General features: G+C 38.1%; 1 protein-coding gene across 1 annotated transcript in view; it reads right to left on the reverse strand.

The window, feature by feature from the left end:
- PHLPP1 (PH domain and leucine rich repeat protein phosphatase 1) overlaps positions 1-18218 on the reverse strand; it is a 220530-nt gene that overhangs the window by 13286 nt on the left and 189026 nt on the right. The window contains exons 13-15 of the mRNA XM_046672022.1: positions 16689-16851; positions 6407-6537; positions 1961-2065 (exon numbers count right to left, since the gene is read on the reverse strand). Of these exons, the coding sequence (XP_046527978.1) occupies positions 1961-2065; positions 6407-6537; positions 16689-16851 (399 nt within the window). The remainder of the gene's footprint in view (positions 1-1960; positions 2066-6406; positions 6538-16688; positions 16852-18218) is intronic.

Here is an 18218-nt window from a genome sequence, read left to right on the forward strand (position 1 = left end):
TATTAAATCTTCTAATTCTGTCTCCCTTCTGTAAGCTCCTCTTTCTGCTGAAGCTTCCTGTTTGTCTTTCCGTCTGAGGAAGAACCTACATTATCCAGCTGCAGCTCCCTGCTCAGGTTTCCCCAAAGGACCTGAAAGGACCTGACAGGGAGACAACACGGCACCCCTGGGGCAGGAGGGAGGGGGAGAAGAGAACCGACACCCATGGGGATTTGGAGGTGGGACCACCACAGTTCTCTCCTTCCTTCAAGATGGCAAGCGGCAAGTTCCTTGTTTATATAACCATATTATCTACAATTCAAAAAGAAAACACTTGAGAAACTTCTGGTAAAACCAAAGGATGAAAAAGGGGAAACAGAGTGAGGGCTGGGTGGCATGGGCCTCCTGAGGTGCTGGTGGAGGTGATGGCGTGCAGGTGTGCTCACTTTAGGGTGAGTCATAGAGTTGTATGCTCATTTACGTACTTTTCTATACCTATACTTCAATATAACAAAAATTTAAAAAAATTAATTGTACAAGGGGGAATTATGAAGAAAAAACAGATCTAATTGGCCATGGCTTCACTAATATACAAGACTAGATTATAAATTTTAATATCCACAGATGTTTAAAAACCAGTCTTGGATTTCACACCAATGTTCTGGAATTAGAAAGCAGTTTCACATACTGGTGTTCTAAAGTAAGACATAAGGTGTTTTACCCTAAAAAGAAAGATCTCTAGGAAGGAACTCTGAGTGCTCCGAAGAACGTATAATTTCTTCCTCTTTCCCCCAAAGACAATGATATACAGTGCAAAGTACATAGAAATAATGGAACAACCAGAGCCCAGGCACAAGCAGTTATTTGGCCTTTTCAGGGCAAATGGAACAGAAGTGTTGAAAGGGGGGCTGCCTCTTCTCTAGACAGCACAACGCCAAATTGCACTCTTAGCAAAGAGGAAAGGATCAGTGTGTCAGATCCTGAACTTGAGTTGATTTTGTTTTCTGTCCCAAAGAAAAGCAGTCAGCGTGGCAACCACAATTCCACCTTTCATTTTCCACGAAGGGTATTCAGCTAGTCAGTCAAGTGATTCTTAATCCTGGATGCACATTAGAATCACCTGGGGGTGATTTTAAACCATTCTGATTTAGAGTCTAGGTTGGAGAATTTTTAAGTTCCTCGCCTGACTGATTCTAATGTGCGCCCAGGGTTGAATACTAATGTTAGCTATTATTGGACCATCCTCCACTTTCCGTCCTTCCCTTACTGTCAATGTTTGTGTTCCTAAACCTTAGCTAATTAAATTATGACTATTCTAATTTATAGGGTTCTTTACTGTTCTGGTACTAATTATTAGCATCTCTTCATAAAAAGCAAGCAAGCCTCACAATTCTCAGGAAAACTAACATTTGCATCTAAGACAGGGAAGGTTGGTGAAAATAGGGAAGAAAAAAATTAAGATGGACAAGTGCTGGTGGCAAGACAAGCAGTTGACATTACAGGGAAGGGACATCAAACTCCTGTGAAGCTAATTCGGATTGTAAAAAACAGCTCCATGGAACCAGTGACTGGTCAATAATATAAGTGATCTCGAATATGGACAATCAAGGCTACTTCTCCCTTAATACTATCCCCGTTTTGCTTGGTAAACAGGCTTCAGAGAAAGATAAAGGGGCTTTTCAAAGAGCAGGGATGCATTTCAATACTTAGGCCTTCTCCACACACTGGAGTCTCACATAGATGTAATGTGTCAGTTACACGGTATCCTAGCAACATCTCTCACAAAGAGAGAGTATGTGATGCCAAGCAGAGCTCAGCTTAATGTCCAAATGTAAGTCATGAGGTGGCCTCACATTGGGGAAACATGCTCAAATAAAGGTTGCATGAGGAAAGAGTGTGCCAGCACTGGGTTTCTGTCGGCCCTACTAAAGAAGGGAGGCGGGCAGGAGGCAGTTCTCACTCCCAAGTTTCACCCACTTACTTGTTTTTCACTCCTGAAGCTTCAGTGTAACCATGGCTCCATACAGCTGGGGCTCCAGATGCATCTCCTGCTGAAGGCTGATCAATCTTGAAACAGCGGATATTACTAATGAGAGAAATAGAGGGGACAGGACTCATTAAAACCAAACGTGGGAATTGCTACTTTTATCTGAGAAATGAAAAACACCTGCTAAGCATTCTATACTTACCATTTCTTACTGTGTTTAATGTGTCTGAAATATTTATCAGCAACAAGAACTAGCTACTCATCATAATGAAAACAAAGGGGTACATGCATAGCGCATGAAAATTAGTTTTTATCAGCATCGAATGGTGATTATTAGAGCCTTTCACACACATTGCATTAGATGGCTGCTCTCTCCTTGGCACGAGAAAAGAAAACTTAACTATTAAGTTAGGGGTATTCTTAGAACACGAAAACCCAGATTTGAAAAGAACGAAACTTAAGCCACAATTATATTATATTTGGGAGATGTGAGAGAATTCTGCAACATTCATCCTCAAATCCAATTTCTGCCCACCTCACCCCCTCAAACATTTCACAGATATTACTGAGGACTTGCCATCCCGAAGCTTCCAATTCTTTCCTCACACAACTCTCCACGCTAAGACAAACGACATAAAGTTACAAAGTAAGTGACGGGCATTTCAATAAGTTGCACGTTAACTATGTATATTTAACTGGGAGACAAGTCCTTATCTCACCTCGGCCCCCAAATACCATAATTGATCCAACAGGACCCAAAACAGAACATGAAAATGGTAAACTTTCCAATGGGTTTTATTATAAACCAGCCTACTAGAAAGCACTCAATACCCCCAAACAGGAAGTCACACAGATGTGAAGCAGGTTTTTAAAAAGGCTGGCTACCACATGGTGAAATAAATCCTGCTTACTTGTAAATTGCCACTAGTTTTTCCCCTATTACTAAAATAAGAGAAAGAGCATATGCGTAATCTCTTAACTTAAAACAACACCTAAACACTATTGTCATGGATCTAAGAATTTAAATTATCTGTCGGTATTCATTAATTCCAAAATATAACAAATACTAAATACCCTTCCTAAGAACCATTTGACTGTAAGAAGTAAATCAATACCTCATATTATACACTTTGATTCTAGAAATAGCTGGTGGCAATTTCTGTGAAATTTAAGAATATTTTGTTAAAGCAGTTTCTACTCTCAGTTATCAGCAAACACTCACTTTTCTCTTTACCCTAAAAACTGGAAAAATATAAAAATCATAGATGGTACCAATAGAAAACCCCCAAATCAAATTAATACCTCATTTTACAGCAGGGCTATATATCCTCTTTTCAAAGTTTTCAATCCTACCAATAAAAGAGGGGCATTAAAAAAGAAAGTCCACCATTATTTGCTTTCCATATGACCTGGTACCAAATTTTATCCATGTACAATGGTAAACAATGCAACAGGTTTCTTAAGGCATACCTTAAGGCTCTCACTACATCTTGGCAGGCTTTCTGAATTCTAGAGAAAAACTGAAGGCCCACTTCTAAAGACATTTATGCTTTTTACAGAACACAGAGCCTTCAACGAAATAACTCCACTTTCTAGCCTGACTATTAAAGAAAAACATAATCCTTAAACTCTTTCATAATCCTTCCTGGTGAAGAAGCAGTTTCCCCCTCTCTGCCTAGCTGAATACAGTGTGGCTGAGCAGCTGTCTGAAGTGGCCTGAATGCTGACTCTTGTACATCTTTAAACGTGTCTGAGAGACTGGGAGCTGGAGCTCAGTCACACAGAAGAGTCACCATACGCACTTATCCTGGCTCCCGTAGAACAAAGAGGCCAGCCCTCCAGGAGCGCAAGTAACACATTAGCTATGGGAACTCCTCCCAGTTACTAAGACGCCACAACCTTGTGGAAACTAAACAGAAGATAACATTTTGACATAAGAGCATTACGATTTCATCGTCTGTCACTAACTTTTTTTTAAATCTGGGAGCACACACGTCCTTCACTGTAGCAGCTCAGGCCACTCCAGCAACACATGCTCACTGTAGAGCTTGAAGAAACAGATTTTCTCTTATGTATATGTAATTCCGGGGCCATTCTACATATGTGGTTTTGCACCTTTTTTCTAATTACATCATGAACATTCTCCTGTGTCATTTTATATTCATCGTAAATATAATTAGAAATATATCTTGATGACTATCTCTGTGCCTAAAATGAACACCATATTTCTGACTGTTTTTTAGAATAAACTTTTGCCACAGAAAACATTGGTCTAAGTATGTGCATCTTTTAAAAGCTTGATACGCAGGTCCACTAGCTCTTAAGAAAAGCTGCATCTGTTCGCAGTCCTCCAGCAGTACCAAATCTGAGGAAGAAAATGTTTTCATTTAAATATCTTATTTGATATTTCCTTGATATACTAATAAGGTTGAACAGATCTTTTCAGGTAACTATTTATACTTCTTTTGTTAAATGTTAATGTCCTTCGCTTATTTCCTGGCTGAGTGAGTACTTTTCCTACCGCCTTTATAAAAACATTTTTTATTAAGAGCATTAATGCTTTTATTTTTCATATTTTTTGCTAATGTTTCTTCTTAGTTTGTCATTTGCCTTTTAGATTTACTCCTGATAGCTTTTAAAATAGGCATTTAAAACTTTTATGTATAAAAAGTATTTTTATATACAAACAGACATAACAAATATCAAAACCCATCTATATATATTGATTTCTCTTCTTGTGATTTTTTTCTCCCCTTTTTTGGCCTAAAAAGTCCTTTCTGGCTTGTAAATATATTCACATGATTTCTTTTTACTTGAAAAAATTATTTCATCTTATAGATTTAACTCTTTAATTTAGCTGGAATTTATTTTGGTGTGCAACAAGAATTCAACTTTTATTTTTCTCCAAACAGTTACTTCCATTTATTAACAAGTTTTGATATAATTTTTAATACAAAATTTCATATCATATTTGTAAAAATACTCAAAAGTTCCCTGTATAAAGATGAAACACATTTTGCAAATCCACGTACTCTTAATTCTGCAAAGTCCCTGAGAGGGTACGTGGGCCGCCCTCCTCATCTCAGAGAGAAAACCGAATCCGGGCTGACCGAGGGACGGGGCCAAGGCTTCACGTGCTGACAGACTGGAGAGCGCCTAGGTCCCCTGTGGCCTCCTAGGACACTCGACTAGGCAGTATTCTTCAGTTATATATCAAAATCAATATTCTCGTTAAGTACTTAAAATGTCAACAAACAGGCACTAATCAGGCCAATTCCATCCGGGAATCACCTTAAGCGATTTTCAAATTTTGGTTTGCACTAAAGCCTAGGATAGTATCAACAGACCATTAATACCCCTCTTCTTTTAAAAATTCTACTCCTTTTTAGTTTTTTCTAAGATAATGGAAGGCAACTTTCAGCAACAGATATTACAACAGGATTTAAGTGTAGATGGCATACGCAATGATGAATGTGTGTCAATGTCCAAGACTGTCTTTAAGAGATACTGCAAAAAATTCTGAAAATTCAGAAAAGTTTAAAGAAGAAAATAAAGCCCATCAATAATGCTATTATCCAGAGAATAGCAGTATTTTAACATTTTGTTTTATAACCTTTCTGACATTTTCTAGGTGTGCACATGCACACAAACTTATTTTGCAAGAAGTGGGATTATACTATGCAAGTTCCTTGTAGACTTTCTTTTCACTTAACGTCATATGTAGAGAGCTTTCACGTTAGTAATATAACTACATCATTGTTTTTAATGTCTGTATAATATTCAACTGTGGAGCAAAATTTACTTAGTTTTATTGATACACATTTAGAGTTCTGTGATGAACATTCTTATAAGACATCTTTGCTAATGAAAAATGTCTACCTTTAATGTTTTACACAGTGAACTTCAACCTGTAATTCTCCAAACACCAAGACTGAGACGGCCTTGGTGAACTCCTTCCGGAAACAGGAAGAGAACTTGGCAGGTTCTAACTACTACACAATACGAGTTTTGTTTACATAATCTGAATTTTAGTCCCAAACTGTTAATTTCTCCACACTGTGCATCTCTTTCAAAATCCTTTCGTACATTTGCATTAAGCATCACACCATGTTATTAGTAATGAGATGTAAGCTTGTGTCTTGGTTGTTCGTTGCTCTCCCTGTGTCTTTATATCCCGTTTTCCTCTTTGTATTTATTATTCTCATTTTTTCTGGATATTTTTTCAGAAACTTTCTGAAAGGACATGTGAGTATCCAACTATTAAATTTTCTGGCCCTCCATTTTGGTGAACTACAGACTCACAAATCACTCACTTCAAATGTGTGTAGATAAAGCTACTGAGTCAATGGATGCTTCGTATTTGGTGTAAGGATTTACTAGATTATAAATCCCACTGTCGGTGAACACTGATGGGGCTGCAGTGCTTCACAAAATACTTACTTCAGCAGTTCCAGGGTTTTGTGATCGAGGGTAAGTCGGGGGTTTCCAGTGAGGTCTAGTTCTTGCAGTTTTGAGGGCAAGTTTTCTGGTAAAGTGACTTCGCTTAGTTCATTACAGCTCAGGTCCACGCACTAAAGCAGCAAGTGGAAACAAGAAGAGACGGCCTGGAGAAGTTGTTCAGGTGGTTCTATGCCCCTGCTCGTTGCAGAGAATCAATCTGACCATTCACTATACTATGCCGGCCAAATGCAGAAAAATAAGTTTGTCTGCTACTCTGCCATAAACATTTAAAACAGATTTTGCTAAACGCAGTTAAAATTTTTACTTTCTTTGAATAACACAGAAATACATGCTCCTTACTGTCTTTATTTATATCTTTATCCTTTTGTTTATCTCTGCATTTAAAAATTAACTGAAAAATCTTAAGGATAAGCATCTGTTGTGGCCATGAGGTCATAATCACAACGTCAAAATGGAACAAACATTCAAAATCAGAAGATAATTCAAAAGAAGCTAAATAAGAAATTGGTAAAAGACTAGCGGGGGGTGTGCCTATTATATCCAAAAGAAAAAGGCATGAGTCGAACACGGATCCTGCCCTCCAGGCTCCAATACCTGGCCTCTGCAATAGCTCCTGCCTAGTCTCACCTGGGAAACCCACACAAAAAGGGTCAGCATATTAATTAGAACAAAAATTCTGTGTTATCTGTGAATGGGAATAATACCTCCTTTCTCACAAAACCAATGTAAGGCTTAAACAAGATAAATCCTAAAATGTGGGGCTGCACTTCCGCTATGGGAGCAGGGAACCAGGGTAGAAGGAGGCTCACCCCGTGCGAGAGAGAACAAGAGAAACTGGCGATTTTTCTGGATAAAAGAATGTGTAACACACAAGTCAGCAGAATGGGGTGGAAAACATTCAATTATCTGGCTTGAGCTGGACCTGGCCGTAATTTTTAAAGGATGCCTAAACAGTCTATTAAAAGTCCTAAGATGGTTTGAAAGGCAAATTGTACCCAAAAATTTCAGAATCTTAAAAGTGGATAAAATCATCTTTATTTGGAAAAATTCTGAAAGAATTTAAATCTCTTATGGATTGGGGAGGGGTAGAGATTGGGTAAAACGAACACCTATTATTTTTGGAGAAATATATTCTCAACTGACTTCAAATAATACAATCTTTCCACACAAACTGTTTCATTCCTTTGTTCCCAAACAGTAGCAATGATATAAAATCATATTGCAATTTTAAATAATTACTTATTATAAGAGCATTATAACCACATTACAAAAAGTTGGACAAAAAGGCTTAGGAAACTTACCCTTAAATTTAACACCCTAACACAACCAGTTAGCATTCTATTTTTTTCTTGTAGCCTTATTATTATTAAAAAAATAATTTTTAAATCATAAATGTAGGTACAATTTCATTACATTTTACTTATTCTATATCTTCACTTTCATCATCTTTAATAACCTTAATACTTTGAGTAGAAGTGCAATAATTCACTTAACCTAAACAGTAATAATTGTGAAATGGTCATCTTCCTTTTGTTTTGTTTTTCCAACTATAAATAATGGTTGCATGAATAGTCAACTGGACTTTAATGAAAAAGTGATAACATAGTTGAATACTGGGCTACTCTGTCACATACATCAGCACGGATAAGACAACAACTGGACTAAAAACCATCTACTAGGTAATGATGAAACTATGAGCTTAAGGACTGACAGTGCGGCTAACTTAGAGCATAAGTAGTTGACAGAAACAAATTCAGAGGTCACAGCATGCATTATAGGGAAAGATTAAAGACATTTTAGAACACTACCGAATTTTATGAAACCGGCTAGTAATGTTTTTTAATGTTACCTAAAGATTTAAACTTTCAGAGTTCCGCAGATGTAATATTCTTTATTCCTTAAATTACCAAATTATAAAATGAGTTCGGTAGGGTAGCTACTTAGAAAGATAATGCTGGTGATGTTATGCCATGCAGATCTTCTTAGAGGTGGTGCTTATGCACTAGGCCCACCCAGGCCCATTTAGTCACCATGTCTTTAATTCGCTGCAGCAGCCACTTCCCTTCCATCTAGTTTCGTTATCCTGTTCCGAACAACATCATATTTCCCCTGGAGGACTACACTGCATCTTAACTTTGCTTTCAGTCTCTCTTCCCTCTGATCCACTCCCCACAATGCTGTCACAGGGTGATTTTCTGCTGTGGTTTATTTCATCCGGTCAAACTCCAGCTTCAGTCTTTCAGTAGCTCCCCACTGCCCTTCAATCTGCCACCAAACTCCTTGATAGGTCAAATAAGGCCCTTCGTCCCCACCTTTCACCACCTGCTTCCTCACACTCTGTATTCAGCTATGTCAAAGTTAATTCTAGTTCCTGCATGTGTCATGTTCTCATTTGTCTGTGCCTTTGCACATATTATTCTCTGTGACTGGCACTCTTCAAGCTATCCTTGCCTTTTACCTGGTAAAATCTGCCTTATTCTTTTAAGACTCAATTCAATGCCAACTCCTGTTTCAATTAGATATCCCTTGTTATAAATACCTGCTTATTTATTTCTTCCACTCGATTATGGCCTCCTGGAGAAAGGGATTGCTTCTTCTCGTCCTATATCCTAAGTGCAGTGCATTGCAAGGAGTAGATGCTCAACAAACGTTTTCATTGAAAGTATGAACAAACAACAAACCAATTGCCTAGCACTTGGTAGACAATTATTTGTTGAATGAATAAATGAAGGCATCTTACAAGAAGGTCTTTCAGTAATTAAATCTGCTAGGATGAGAACTGAGATACATATGCGTAGGTTAAATCCAGTCTAGAGTAAGTAGCATTGCAATCTAATTCTGATACGTCTTAAATGTGATTGTTTATTTCTGCATGAGAAGGCAACTATTTTCTTTAATGGTAGATAAACAGAGAAACACGCTTTTATAGATCTGCACATCAAAGGAGGTTTGTTCATAAAAATTATAGGATGTTGGTACTTGGTGCCAAGTTACTGGCGTTAACATAGATTTGCTCTACTTGTAAGTATTATTTCCTACCCTTTTAATAGTCCTCAACACTTGTTGGCTGAAAAATTGTAATATCCACCACTAAGAAAACAGAAAATTTTGGGGTGAGACTGGAGAAAAAAACAGTACCAACATATTCTCTCTATATTGTTTCAGATATGTATCTCTGTTTTAATGCATTAAAATTCTGTTGAAAATACATTGTTAAATAGAATGTCAAATCTGGCTATAACATGACTAACAGAAAAGTTACCTTTCCCTCTTTCAGGCCCATTCTAGGATATAGCAAAGAAAAATTACTTTGCTATATTCACAATTCTGGTAAGAATACTCAAAACAGAATTATCCAAACCTCAGAAAAAGTGAGATAACTCATAGTTGAGAAGGAACTCATGATTTAGAGGGAAACACTGTCAATAAATTTAGATAAGAGCATAGAAAAATAGTCAGTGTATCTTAAAGAAAAAGAAATTCAATCACATATATAGTTTAAGTAAAGCTCCAATATCTTTATTATGATGTTTTCCTCAGAAAACATTACTAATGGGCATATCAACTTTCATAGCAGTGTGTTATATATTATCTGCCAAATACTTGCCTGTACTGCCCTGAAATAGCAACCCAACCTGCTAGCTCTGAGATCCCGCAACCCTGTGCTCCATCCTTCTCCTGACCACAGCTAGTCCACCATCTCAATTGTGCTCCCAACAGCTCTGACAGTTCCAAAAACGGGGCTCCCAATCACCTTTCACATTTCCTTGCCCTCACAAGGTAAAAGCTGGTGAGGTCTAACATGCTTCCCCCACTGAATAGAGTCACTCATTTTAATTTTGAATCCATAAGAAGCAAATAAATCCAAGTATTCATTCAAAAGAACACTTATTTAATACCTATAAAGTGGCAGATAGTAAGCCAGATATTAGGGATCTACAGAGATGGCAGACACAGTCCTCACCAGGAAGAACTCCCAGACTAGAAGGGGAAATAAACAGTACTAACTCCAGCTGCTGTGATCAACAACACATCCAAGTGTGCACAGTTGTGCCGGCAAAGGGGCACCTACTAAGACCTCAGAGAAGGCTTTCCAGGAGGGGATTTTTGTAAAGAATCAAAGTTAAAGATAACAAGGCAGATAAGAACAGGAGGCCACCTAGGGAGAGCTAACAGCATGTGCACCAGGCAGGAGATGAGAACAATGCATGGCGCATCAGGAACAAACCATGAGTGGTTGGTGTGGCTGGAGACGGATGGGCCTAAGAGCAGAAGATGGGGGTAGAGAGGCAGGTAGAGACTAAATGGAGAACTAAAGATTATGTGTCATGTGGAAGTAATCTGTACTACCTCTTCCCTCTCTTATAGTTATATAGGAACCAGAATATTTTAACTTCTTAGTAAAATAAATATACACATATGTATTATTTCTCATTATCTAACTTCTAGTCAAATTCTCTTATAACACTTAAACTACTATATAATCCTAATGTTGTAAAAGGCTGTGATCATTATTGTAGGAGGTTCATACATCTAAGTAAATTTATTAACTAAGTGAGCTAGTCTGAACCTTCTACCTCAAACACAGACCTCAAAGCCAAAGTTCTATTTTTTATATAAAATCATATTTGTCTATAATTATTTAGAAATGTATACTGTTTAAACCTCTCCACCTTTCAGGCAGTTGTAAAAGGAGACCTTTAATCTTGTATAAAGCCTTCCTTTTAAATTTACATACACTATCTGTGATTTTTCTCAACTGGATTTCACATTTAGGAAACCTTATTGGCTTTGATAAAACAATTTGATAAAAATGACAATCAGGGTAAAAATTTCTTCTAAAAAATCCTCATTTCACCAAATTGTATTCTATTCCTCCAAACAGTGAATTCTCTTAAACACTAAAACTACATTATTTGCAAAATTTGACTTTAAGAAAATGTACCCTATATAAACTGAGCAATTCCTTTACATCATCACTTCCTAAAACGGGTTATGTGTACCACTGGGGGGGACAAAGTCACAGCGCACCTGGCCCACGCTTCCGGGGGCTTCAGTTTTACTCAAAGATTATTGAGAGGATGAGTTTTTATTTTTACCTTAAAACTAACAAAAATGGTAAAAAGTAGAACACAAAATTAGCATGTAATTTTAGTTGAAAAGGAGCTTCAAAGAAGTTTGCCGGTGATTCCAGGTGGTATCCCAGATGTCGGGGAGTATGAGCTCACTTCTCTTTACCCTTAGGGACAGAAGAGTTTGAAGAGCACGACGGTGACCACTTCACAGCCTAGTCCTTTGTGGGCTCATGGTCACAAGTACTCCTTTCTCCAGGAGCATCTCTAAACAGACTTTAAATATGCATGAGCTCCCAGAGGACCAGTCATTTACCTGTATGGATACATAACCCACTTCATAAAACGCATGCATAATTTTGTTGGCGAGGATATGGCTCCGAAGCTAAAAAGATCTGCTGAAATAATTTTTTAAACTAGAGTTAAAAAACCAAAGTATTCTGAGTTAATTCAGTATATCAATTTTGAAAGAGAGAGAGCATGAAGTCCTAGCTTCCTACTAGTCCATTGCTAGAGAGGCAGGGAGAAAAGTGGCTTTAATGGCCACCTCCTGGTAGACACTGCCTCATTCTTCTTTCCTTAGCCCTTGTATGGAACCCTGTCCCAAAGAGGAGTGGACACCAGATTCCTAAACTATCAGAAAACTTCCCCAGGAACTTTTACTTAGATTCCAGAATCATAACAATGACTGCTCCTGGTTTCTGGTTTTGGATATGTGGTACAGACGCCTAGATGACCTTCTAAGTCTACTAGGTCAACTACTCCACCCAAATGACACCTAACTGGTCTCTGCTCTGTTTTCACTTCCTTTATCCTACTTTCCAAAGAATTAATCTCTTTTCTTTCATCCATTCTGACCCCGAGATTTCCCCATTTCTGTGTGTCTTTATGACTGAGCTGTTCTCTCTCTCTCTCATCTCACTTTAGAAACAGGGCTTGATTCCAAAGGATATTCAACTTCCTGTAGCCATTGTTCTCGAAAGTGTGGCATATTAAAAATACTTCATACACCATTTCCCAGTGAAAATAACACAGATCCTAGAGATGAGTTCACTCAACTTATCCACATAGTTTATTACTGGATAGGACAAATGTGAAAATAATCTTCTGAAGAGAAGTTAAATACTTTAAAAGATGCTGTTCACCCAGTAGTTAGAATCAAGACACCACAGAACACAAAAAATTTGACAAAAAAGTTGCTGACAGGGTGTTTAAATTACTGACTTCATTCACCATATTTGTCAAACATTTATTTCACCCGCCTAAACCATACTTCAGAAAAGGTTAGAATAAGTCAATTAGAAGTTACTCAACTAAAAGCTTGGGTTTTGTTGCAAAACTCCTACATTATTGATATGACTATTGTGTGGTTCCTTAGAAGGTTCTCTGAGTAAGGGGAACTGAGTGCCATATCCATGGCCACCTTTACTTTTTGGGTTCATCAGCCACTAGTAGCCTAAGTGCAGACTTCGGCCCAGGACCAGCAAGCCCAGTCTGGCTTATGTGGTGACTCTGGGATCATGTCTTCCTTTCTAGGTGAGAGCTGATCGACATCCACAAGGAAGACTGTCTATCTTACAACCAGAACAAAATATGACCTGCTCCAGGAATACTGGACTGGTGGTAGGGGTCTGGATTAATTTGAAAGTGCTAAACAAAGGTGAAGACAATAATACCAAGGAACAAAAGTACTATGACTTTGGGTCCTCTTGGGCTCACCAGAAAACTCTGAAAGATATAATTTTTTCCTACTAACAACTTATATGACCTTCCTGCCCAAGTACAGAAGTTGATGCCCAATGATCACTTTAACAGACCTCATTGAACGTACCAAAATGAAAAGAGACCAGCTCTAAATTTTATCCATGATTAGAGGGTGCCTATAGTTTGTTTTAGAAGTATGTGAATAATGGCTTAATTTTTCAAGTTTTTTAAAAAAATACACTTAAGCATATATAACTTAGTAAGGGGACTTGTTTACTCTTTTTTCTTTTTTTGAAGAAGATTAGCCCTGAGCTAACTACTGCCAATCTTCCTCTTTTTGCTGAGGAAGATTGGCCCTGAGCTAACATCCATGCCCATCTTCCTCTACTTTACAGGTGGGACGCCTGCCACAGCATAGCTTGCCAAGCGGTGCCATGTCTGCACCTGGTATCGGAACCAGCGAACCCCGAGCCCCGGAGAAGCGGAGCGTGTGAACTTAACCGCTGCGCCACCGGGCTGGCCCTGTTTACTCTTTTAAATAACTGGTTTTAAAGCTTTGGTAACAAATGGTGAATAAGCACTTTCCTTTAATGTCTTAGAAGATGAGACTGCATGGAGAGAACTGGCTAGTTAAAATACACCAGGATCTTAACTCTCTTTAAATTATGTTATCTGCTAGGTTTTTATAATTGCAATGACCTTAATACCTTTATGAAATACTTTACAATTACAATTATTTTCAAGAAGCAATATGAATATAATCTAGTGTTATTAGCTCAATAATAAAATTTTAATATAGGCTGAAGTATTTCAACTTAGGAAAAATATTATTTCTTTTACATTAAAAACATGCCGTAGGGCTCAGTTTTCAGTGAAGACTCTCATGGGTATTTTATTATTTGAGATGCAGCAACTATTTTTAATAGGAATTTTCTTCTGGATGGTTTAAATGTGCATAAGTACTTATACTGCAACTTAAAATAGTCTCATAAGAAAGAACACTAAAATATCAATTTAGAGTTCTAAAATGATATAACTGCTACTTTTTCAATAACACTATCTGCCTAGGGCTGCAAAATTTATACTTTTGTACATAAAGATACTTGATATTGCTCACCTCCTCCAAAAAAAACCCCCAACAACAAAATCTCTATCTATTTGGTAATGGAAGAGCTGGATCGGAAAGACTGGACATTTGTTAACGTAACGAAAAAGCTATGACATATCAGCTGGGATAAAAAAAAAAAATCAAAGAACAAAAGAAGGATAAACAATTTAAAAAGCAATTCCAGAAGTAAAATTTGAAATGGAGCTGTAAAGCCGGGTACAGAGAGAAGACAAGACGGGAAGGAATTAAACAACAATAGAAGGCACCAATTTTAGAATCCAGGAATCCAAGCAAGGGTCTAGGAGAAGATTTGTTTTCATAGAGTAAGATTCGTATTTTGCAAAATCTAGTCAAAACCTGAAAAGTTTAAACATCTATCTGTAGCTGCGTTTTAAATTAGAGACTTAAAAAAAAACCCAACACACCAATCTACAACTAAGAGTTATATAACATTAAAAGACAGGTACAGAAAGCAAAATGAGCGAATGGGAGGTTAACGTTGAGACTCCTCTCTCCCTGTGCTGGCGTAGCATTGTGCATGGTGCACAGAGACCAGCTTAACAAACTCCTGTGAAAGATCCCACAGCACAGCCCCCTTGTCCGGTCATGGGCAGAGGAGGAGCCCCCTGGAAAGCTTAGCTGCCAACATCATTCCTGTGCTGGAGGCAAAGATTTGCTTAAGAAATTGCCTGGATTTTGTTGATCACCAGCCAAAACAGTTGCTCCATATAATCGACATCACAGCTGAACCATATCTAGGACTTGTATTAATTATAGCTAACACTTATGGAGTTCTCCGATTTCAAAAGCTTTAGATGTATTATTTCATTTCAGCCTCACTGCAGGACTGTAAAGGAAGCGCTCTTTATCCTTTCTCTCCTTTTACATATGAGGAAACTGGGCAATTCAGCAATTTTAGCCAGGATCCACCTCTAGGTCTGTCTCCCTTCAGAGTCCTGCCTCTTGACCACTGTGGAAGGTACTACATAGAAAGTAAAAGCAAAATGTTTCTGCTAATTTAAAGTAAATGTTCTAAAATGCCACGGTGATGTATCAGACGGTAATGCACTCAAAGTAAAGTATTTCATGGCTTAAGGCGCACACACACACACAAACACACTTATAAATGGCTTGTACACGCATCAACCATATGAATTAATAAAAACTGCTGTGATGAAAAATTATGCATGCTATTTAAAGGGTCTTCAAATGTTTCTATAATTTTTTAATCTGATACATAAAGTTTATACCAGAAAGTACCTGAAAAGTGAAAAATGACCAAGTAGGATGACTTGTTCCTTTTTAGGATATTAGAATATGCTCCAAATCTATAACCACTAAGTTATTTTTCATTAAAAACTGATAATCAGAAATGCTAAGATGCAAATGAAAAACTACATTATATATAAAGAACTTTCTTTTTTTTAAGGAAGATTAGCCCTGAGTTAACATCTGCTGCCAATCCTCCTCTTTTTTGCTGAGGAAGATTGGCCCTGAGCTAGCATCCATGCCCATCTCCCACTATTTATATGTGGGACAACTGCCACAGCATGGCTTGATAAGTAGTGCACAGGTCCGTGCCCGGGATCTGAACTGGTAAACCTTGGGCTGCTGAAGCAGAGTGCGTGAACTTAACTGCTATGCCTCTGGGCAGGCCCCAAGAACTTCTTCCTTTTGCACCAAAAAAACCACCATGACTAAAAAGTTGCTAGATGGTTTTCATTGTAGTGAGCTGGTTTCATCCCATGAGTTCACCGTGAGTCAGGAGTCAGGAATTGCAGACTGTCTCTGCCACCAATTTATGGGCTTCATTTACACAAATCCCTTCATTTTTTAGCACCTCAGTTTCCTCACCTATCAAACGGGACTAATATCTGTTCTGCCAGTTTCATTCAATTGAAATGAATGTCTGGTGACAGTAATGATGCTATATCTCCATAAGCATTTTACGACTGATAATTGGGTCCTGTGGTGGTAAGATGCTATTTAATCAGGGGAATTGGCGGGGAGGGGTGGGCAGTGGTACTGTTAACTTTTTCAAACTGCTGTCACACCTGATTCAGTCTTTGAGCCTCATAACCACCCTGGAAGTAAGAAGGACAAGTATTGTGAGATGGGAAACAGTCAGGTGGCTATATGTCCAGCTTCAAGTCATACAGCTAGTTAGGGACAGAGCCCAACTCCTAGTCCAGCACTTTTTGTTTACTGCTTTTTTTTCCTCTCCGGACTCAACAGTGTGGCCAGTGGTTAGGAAGGATGAAGAGTCTACCTTCTGTGGAAACCCAACAAAGTTGCAAACATCCTGAATTGACGAATTAGAGAAAACAATTCTCTCTGCTGACTTGAAGCTTGGAGTTTATGGACTCAAACCACATACCTTGATCTCCGGGAGCTGCATAACTTCAGGAAAGACCTCAATGCAGTTGGAGTGAGCGATCACGGTGTGCATGCGCCTGCAATTCATGATAGTTGTTGGGATGGCTTTCAGTTTATTCCCACTGATATCAATTTCTTCCAGTTCCTCCAGTTTTGCCATTTTACTAAAAAAGAGAAAATCCAAGAGAGAGGGGTTCATAAAATAATTACAAGGCAATTTAAAAAGAAAATAATATACAATGAGAATCAAAAGGGGAATTTACTATGACTCTAAAGAGTCTTTAAAGATTCACTTGTAATATCCATTTTAACAAACATGACAATTTTTTCACTATTATTTTTGAGTATCAAAGTATTTTATTATTTAATTAAATTAATTAATTAATTATTTTTTAGGAAGATTAGCCCTGAGCTAACTACTGCCAGTCCTCCCCTTTTTGCTGAGGAAGCCTGGCCCTAAGCCTGGCCCTGAGTTAACATCCGTGCCCATCTTCGTCTACCTTATACCTGGGATGCCTACCACAGCATGGTGTGCCAAGCGGTGCCATGTCCACACCCAAAACCCCAACTAGTGAACCCCGTGCCGCCGAGAAGCGGAACATGCGAACCTAACCGCTGCACCACCGGGCCAGCCCCTGAGTATCGAAGTATTTTAACACATCCTTCCCCAAAACCATTAACTTCAACTCTTCAAATTGGTAGCAAAAAGAAAAAGGGATATCCTTTTCCTCTTAAAACTCTGTGTGTGAATTTAGTTATCCTGGCAACAATCACTTTGCAGTGTAGCGTAGTCTGAACTCTAGTGAAAATCCTACTCAAATGGGTCACAAGTCAGCATCGATCCAGTATAAGCGCTGTAAAAGAGCATAGTTTAGAGCGGGATTTCTTTGTATTGGCACTGAAAACTAAAGGGACACAGAAGGGAGTAGGGCTAGAGCTCACACGACCATATACTTTCTTCTAAAACCCCACTCCCCAAATTCCTCTGACTTCATTCGTGATGACAAGGTGGTGGTGAGGGGAAGGTATGCGGCAATGGCATCTGGATCCTCTCGCAACCTTCTGGCAATGCCCAAACCAAACCGTACCCAAAAGAAATTTATCTCAACTCCTGCTAAACATCTACACAGAAGGAATCTCTCTGACATCACCTTAATAACGTCCTAAAATTATTTAACGCTTTTAAGAATGTCTTTTATTATTCAATCTTAATCTACAATTAATCTTAATAATATTAACCAATAATTACAGTAACCAAATAAAGAAAAACTCCAGAATAAGGGTTTCTTGTATTCCCTCTATAAATTTAGAGGGAAAAATTCCTAGCTTCTACAATCCTATTATAGCATCTACCATTTCTCTGATCCTTTTTCTACCACTGGTGATGCTGGACTCAAGAAGCACAGGATTCCCAGTGAGTGTAACCGAAACTTATAATCTGAATTATTTAGTTTACAGTTATTGATATCTTCTCTGCTTGCTGTGCTTTCGTTTGTAACAATAAACCTTTAAAAAATTAAGGAAGAAACTC

Source organism: Equus quagga, chromosome 9 (genome assembly GCF_021613505.1).
Source record: "Equus quagga isolate Etosha38 chromosome 9, UCLA_HA_Equagga_1.0, whole genome shotgun sequence".
Classification (NCBI taxonomy): Eukaryota; Metazoa; Chordata; class Mammalia; order Perissodactyla; family Equidae; genus Equus; species Equus quagga.